Source organism: Leuciscus leuciscus (genome assembly GCF_965113295.1).
Source record: "Leuciscus leuciscus genome assembly, chromosome: 2".
NCBI classification, from domain to species: domain Eukaryota; kingdom Metazoa; phylum Chordata; class Actinopteri; order Cypriniformes; family Leuciscidae; genus Leuciscus; species Leuciscus leuciscus.
In genome coordinates, this window is record NC_138726.1 from 2,387,279 (window position 1) to 2,394,164 (window position 6,886).

Sequence of the window (6,886 nt, forward strand, 5' to 3'; positions counted from 1 at the left end):
TCCGGTTGAATAGAACGGTGGCTTATGGAGGCGTAGCCGAGCTGGTGGGTAATCTGCCATCTTCGGTACGTCGGGTTTTGCTCTCCATCGTCGGCACTCCAGACATGAATGCTGATGCTTTCGAATGGCCTCTCTACCACGGATGATCCAAAACCTGCGTCTAAGCTCGGCAAGAACTCGTTCTGGCCCAGGGTGCAGTAGTGACTATGGACTAGTGGTTCGTTTAGGATGGCTTGGGTCCAAGATAACTGGGTGGATGGTATCCAGGTCTAGTCCTTCAGCATGCCTTAACCTGCCACCGACTCTGAGTAGCTCTGTGGCTCCTTCATATTCTGGTGACAGAGATGCGAGACGACTGTCTGAAGGAAGAGTACGTCCAGCTTTGAGAGCTCTCAATTCTTCAGCAAAGCAGTCCTCTTGAGCCTTTTGTACCATCAGCTTCTCTGCTTGCAGAAAATCGGCAGCGGGAAAGTGTACTGTAGTATTAGCATCAGCCGCCCCGTGAAAGGAGCTAGCAGTTTCCTTAAGAAGCTTTTTCCAGTTGGAGAACTTACTGGGGTCCGGAAGTTGTGTGGACAAGATGCTGGACACAGTTCCCACGAAGGCAGACTTCCTTAACTCTGTGGTGTCTGGTTCTACCTCAGATGAGGGCATGTTGGGCCACTCCCTCTCAGACAAATGGAGGAAATGTGGACCTTTGTTCCAGCGATGATCCTGTACCATCTCTTGCAGAGTGAGTCCGCGGGTTATATCATCAGCTGGATTGCTTAGAGTGTCAACATACCGCCATTGAACAGGGTTGGTGAGGTTCTGGATTTCTGCGACGCGTGTTCCCACGAACACTTTGTAACGGCAGGATTCTGATTTGATCCAGTGCAGCACAGTTGTGGAGTCTGACCAAAGAGTGATGTGCTCAGGTGGTACTGCAAGCTCTGTCTCGATCACTCTAGCCAGCTGTGCTCCTGTAAGCGCGGCACTGAGCTCGAGACGCGGAATAGACAGCTGCTTACGGGGCGCGACTCTCGATCTGGCAAACACGAAGGAGACATAGACTTGTTGACTGTCATTTGTCGTCTGCATGTAGGCTACTGATCCATAGGCGCGCTCCGAGGCATCACAGAAAATGTGGATGTGACGGGTTGCGTTGGCAGTATCGGCGGTGGCTGGTGCATAGGGACGAGGCAGCTTGAGATGTTGCAAAATGGGAATTTCCTGCACCCAACTCGACCATTTCTCCAGAAGGTCAGCGGGTTGGATCTTGTCGTCCCAGCCAATGTTGGCCTTCCACATGTCCTGAACAAGCACTTTACATCTTGTTGTGAATGGCACAATGTAGCCCAATGGGTCGTAAAGCTTGGCAAGGACACTGTAGACGTTACGAAGAGTAGCGTCTGAAGATTCAGTATGGCGATGTTTGTAACTCAGGGTGGCGTTCAAACAGTCCCAGCAGAGTCCAAGCGTGGGCTCTTGGAGGTTGTCACTGGCCTTGGATAGCCATAGCTCACTGCTAGCCGACTGCGCTTCAGGAGGTAGATGTGCTACAACTTCAGGCATGTTACTAGCCCATTGCCGGATTTCGAAACCTCCCTTGTTCAGAAGCGCTCGCAGATCATCGACTAGAACCTTGGCATTCTCAGCTTTACTCACACTGTGGAGGCAATTGTCGACATAGAACGAGTGCTCGATCACGTGCATGAGAGGAGAATCTGGTGGTTCGTGGTCTCTGACGTGCTGCTGCAGGGCAAAGACCGCACAGCAGGGGCTGCACGTTGTTCCAAATGGTAACACCTCCCATTGGAATATGCGTGGTTCAGATGTCCTCTGCATGTCACGCCACAGGAATCGTAGGAGTGGTTTATCACTAGGCAACAAGCGGATCTGGTGGAACATCGACTTGATATCTCCGCTGATGGCCACAGCATGACATCGAAACCTCATCAGGACTCCAATCATGGTCGGACCGAGCGTTGGTCCCGGCAGGAGTTGGTCATTCAGGGACAGGCCGTTAAAGGAGAAGGAACAGTTAAAGACTACTCTGTCCTTTCCATTGTGGTGTACCATATGATGAGGTACATACCACGACTCTGTGGTCTTTGCTGCCTCTTCTGTAAAGATTTCCGCGACATAGCCAGACTGAACTAGTTTATCCATCTCCTTGCAGTATGAGGCTGCTCGAACGGTGTCCTTGGCCAATCTGCGCTCAGTGCTGCGTAGGTTAGGCATCACGGCATCTTGCTGAGCACAGAGTTGGATGACTGGCTGACGACGCAACAGTGGAGTAGCATAGTGCTGAGTACCGTCGACAGATACACGTTCGGAGGCTGTCTGTAAGAGGATGAGCGCCTGCTGGTCTTGCTTGGAACGCGATGCAGTCTTCTCACTGACATAGGGGACTGTGTCAATGTGCCAAAGACGTTCCACATTCCTGAGGAGTTCAGTATATGAAGACTCGGTGGCGATGTGCAGACAGGAAGACTGGTGAGAAGAGACTGGCATGATGTCAGAAGGACCTTGCAAGGACCAGCCTAGCCTTGTGCAGATAGCTATAGGACCGCCAGATGGGCCTGCTCTGACTGGCTGTGTAGGAGTGAGAAGCTGAGGCATATCAGAGCCGATGAGGAGCAGAGGTTGGGCTCTGTGGATAGGCGTCAAAGGAAGTCCTTTGAGATGCTCATAGCGCTTCTGGAGAGCTGCTACTGGGTACGTGTGCTCAGATAAACTCAGACTGCTTGCAGTGAACGCATGTTGAATCCAAAACTTCTTGTTTGGCTTGAAGATGGGGGACACATGAAAACTAACTGAGGAACCTTTCAGTTCCTTCACCTCTTGCTGGACTGTCCTCAGATGAAGCGTCTCTGGATGCTGAGAGAGTTGTAGTTGCTCTACAGCTTGTGGGAGGATAATCGTTCTCTCCGAACCATCATCGAGCACTGCAAATGTCTCAAGAGTGCGATCTCCATGATGCAGAAGCACTTTGACAAACTTCAGCAACACTCTCTGAGGGCTCCTGGGCTGCTCAATGTAGACAATGGGCTTCGGATTAGTGACCATCAGCACTTTCTGGGATGACTCTTGGATGGCGTCATGCAGGACTGTAAGGTGTTTCTCTTTGCAAATCTTACATGGGCGTTTAAGCGTGCAGGCTGTAGCCTTGTGGCCGCGGCCGCATTTCCAACATCTGTCGCCTTCCTGGATCCACTTCCTAATCTCAGCAGTAGACAGTTTCTTGAAGTCGGGGCATGAGTTAAGGTAGTGCTCCTTATTGTTGCAGAACGGGCAATAAGGACTGAGTTTGAAAGCTTGAGACTTCGAATGAGAGGTCTCCTTGTCGGCTGTCTCCCCAGAGCAGAGGAAGACTGACGCTGTTTTATCTTTGGGCTTTGAACTACGTTGATCTCTCTTTGGAAGGGTAGGCCCTGTAGAGTTGTAGAGAAGAGTAGCCCGACTGGCGAGACGCTTGGCTTGAGCCTTCATCTGGAGCCACGCAGCGAGGTCGGGCAGGGAGTAGGTGAGCTCTGAACCTGGCTGCAGGATGCCGCGAACGAGACAATATTCCACAAATCCATCTCTGTAGGAAGGAGACATTTTGCTTAAGAGACGGTCAACATGGGAACCACACCTGAGCTCGTATCCAACAGGTCCCTCTAAAGTGCATAGCATACCGACAAGCGACTGGACTGAGAGGGCGAAGGAGTCGAATGCCTCTGCGTCTCCTGATTTAATGGCTGGGGAGTTAAGTATTGCCGCTAGTTCACTTTGAACCAGTTGTCTTGGCTGGCCATATTTGTCTTGCAGAGCTCCCAATGCAGCTGTATACGGTGCGGGGTCATACATATATGATTTGGCCAGCTGCAGAGCACTCTGAAGCTTGAGCTGACTCAGGAGAACTTGATATTTATAGTGCTCGCTGAGATGAGGGTGACTATTCATCAAGTTGTCGAGCGCCATCTTCAAAAGTGCAAAATCACTTTCTTTGCCACTCTCGAAGAAGGGAAGTGTCGGTTTGGGAATGCCGTAAGACGTAGCAATCAGGGTCTCCATACCCGGGTAGGTCCAGGGTGGTGCCATCTGAATTGGTGTTGCAGTTGGTGTACTGCGGTGAGCATACTGCACTGCGGGAGGTGGCGGTGCCACTGTAACTGATCGTGGTGGCATTGTGAAGCTTATACTGGTAGCTGGAGCCCCTAGGTACTGAGACGGGAGACTAGTTGTGACAGAAGACCTTGCTATCTGTGACGCTCCACCTGCCTGGGTAGTTACCGTGGAGAGGACGGGAACGAATGAGACAGGTGCAGATGGAAGTACAGAGACTGGTGCTGCAATCGGTGCTGCGCTGACAGGAACACTGATCTGGGCACTCGTGACGGGATTAGCAGGTGGTGCTAATATCTGAGTAGGAACAGTGGAGAGAGGTGTTACCTGAACTGGCTGTTGCACAGGTGGATGCTGCATGGGGACCAATGGCGCCAGAGTTGGCTGTTGAGACAATTGTGATGGCAGAGGTAGCTTGGAGAACGTAGCGGGAGCTGACGACGTAGACAAGGAATCATCGTTCGTCCCTGTCAGGTAGGTCTTTACAAGACTGGCAATGTGTACCTCCTTCTCGAGTTTCTTCAAGCGCCTGCGTCTTCCCATCTCTCTAGCTATTCTCTCTTTAGCCAGATGTGCTTCCTCTTGTAGCCGCTGTCCTTCTCTAGCTTGTGCATCCAATGCTGCAGCTTCTAAGTCAGCTTTCCTTTCCTCTTCTATTTCCTGTTGTAGGTCAGCTAGCTCCAATCCTTTGATCTCCTCCTCTAAAGCAGCTTCTTGTATATCAGACGTACTTCGAAACAGATGGAGTCCGTAAGATAACTGAGAGGACCGTCGTGAATGTGCAGCTGACCGGTAACTTGTCAAACTCCTAGCTCTGGTTGACTGAGCCTGGTCTGGTTGTCCTACAGGGGTAGAGGAGGCTTGGACCACAGGCTGTTGAGAGGGCAGAAAAGTGACTTCATACTGGGCCAAATGTGCAGGTGGACGAGGGTCTCTCTTGGGTCGGTCCGATGACTCCTGCTGCTGACCATCAGTTGCTGACTCCATAGTGTCGGGGGAACCCTAATCCGGCTCGAAGGACCAATGTAAAGTATGGACTAGTGGTTCGTTTAGGATGGGAGCACTACAGAAAGATTCCGGCCAGAGAATCCTTTATCAGCTTTATTTTAAAGATCAGGATGCCAATATACAAGTTTGTATAAGTGACTGTATGTGGTCTAAACAGAGAGAAAGAAAAAGAAATAATGCAATGGTAAGAATTACTGATTAATAAACAAATAAAGTAATACTATGCTACGCTCATTGTCATCATTCACAACAGTACAGTACAGAAAATAAGAATTGACGTTAATACAGTGCAACAAAATATGTCACTATATGTCCTTTAATATCTGTACTGCTGCACCATTAAGTGACTATGCAGCATGACACTGTATCACTATAACACTCGATGCAGGTAGCACCAAATAAACAGTAAATGCACTGCACTCGAACGCAGAAGCATATCTCTAAATAACTAACACAAAAATAAGGTCTAAATCGACATATAGAGGGCTAATTATTGCACACAGGAAAGATGTCGCATATTACAGCACGCTCTAGCATCATGACTACACTAATTGGTCACGCAGTTCAACAAATAAAACTAGTTCGCATGAACATACATGAATTTCACAACATTCATCACAACGCAGTACAAACATGCAACAGTAGTAAAAACTTACTTGCTTTTCATAAAACGCACACAAAAGTAAAGAAAAGGGTCTCTGAGTCTTCTCTCATCATCCCTGAGCACGAACAACTGAGCAGCGCGCTGCATTTCCTGTACAGGCGCAGTTCACGTGATGGAGCGTTCAAACGCACTTACTGTAGGAAACCTCAGCGCTGAACGAATAGGCTTTCAGACAGAAATGAAGCAGAAAAAGCATCACATGCCGTCAGCTGCAGTACTGCAAACCACCAGTCAAATAATACAGAACTGTCTTTTCTGTGACAGTGCAGCACACAAAACAGAACTGTGTCCAGGAACTGATATTGCTGCACGAAAGGTAAAATTGATGAAACTGGGACGATGCTTTGTTTGTCTTGGGCCAAAGCACATTGCAAGATTCTGTAAAGCCAAGGTGTGCTGTAATGTGTGTGGAGGCAGACATCATAGTGCTGTGTGTGAGAAAGGAGAAACAAACACTTCAGACACTGACTACAAGGATGATGTAGTTTCTTCATTTGCTTTACATTCTGTTAAGATCCAGCCCAATAAACAGAACGCTGTGCTTCTTCAGACTGTAAGAGCATGGGCAGAAGGACCTGGTGGGCGTAAAAGCATTCGCTGCTTACTGGATGGGGGCAGTCAGAGAAGCGTTATCAGTGAGAACACAGTAAGAGCTTTAAAATTGCCTGTGACAAAGCAAGAAACTTTCACTCTTCATACTTTTGGCTCTGCAGCACCAGTACACCGCTCTCTACGCAATAATTGGTATTTATAAAAAGCAAACTTGATGGGAAAATGTGCGGTCCTTCACGCAAGCTCTGACCCCGGCGTACGCACAAAAACGGGTGAAATGAGAAATGGCGACACCGTCGGCAGATGGAAGAAACACGTGAAAGTGTGTGAAACTGTAGACCGTTGTGTAAAAAGAAATGACAATACTGCCTCTCATAAATAACATGAAGACTTCACAAAGCAAGTCTTACAATTAACAGCCTACACGAACACCCGTTTGATCGATCTGCAGTGTAAAATAAACAAAATCAAATGAAGATTACAACAGAAATGCAAATTAACACATATTTGCAAAAAGAAAAGTGAAATATGTTCTGCAATAACATTGGCATGTTATGAGTTAAGAGGGGT

General features: G+C 48.6%; 1 protein-coding gene across 1 annotated transcript; it reads right to left on the reverse strand.

The window, feature by feature from the left end:
- Positions 1-204: 204 nt before the first annotated feature.
- LOC309492893 (uncharacterized protein) lies at positions 205-5,919 on the reverse strand (the record flags this gene model as incomplete). Its single annotated transcript, XM_082161933.1, has 2 exons — positions 5,757-5,919; positions 205-5,249 (listed from the first exon to the last, which is right to left on the reverse strand). Exon 2 carries the CDS (start codon positions 5,077-5,079, stop codon positions 205-207), a length of 4,875 nt encoding a protein of 1,624 aa, XP_082018059.1. The 5' UTR covers positions 5,080-5,249; positions 5,757-5,919.
- Between the last annotated feature and the right edge of the window lie 967 nt (positions 5,920-6,886).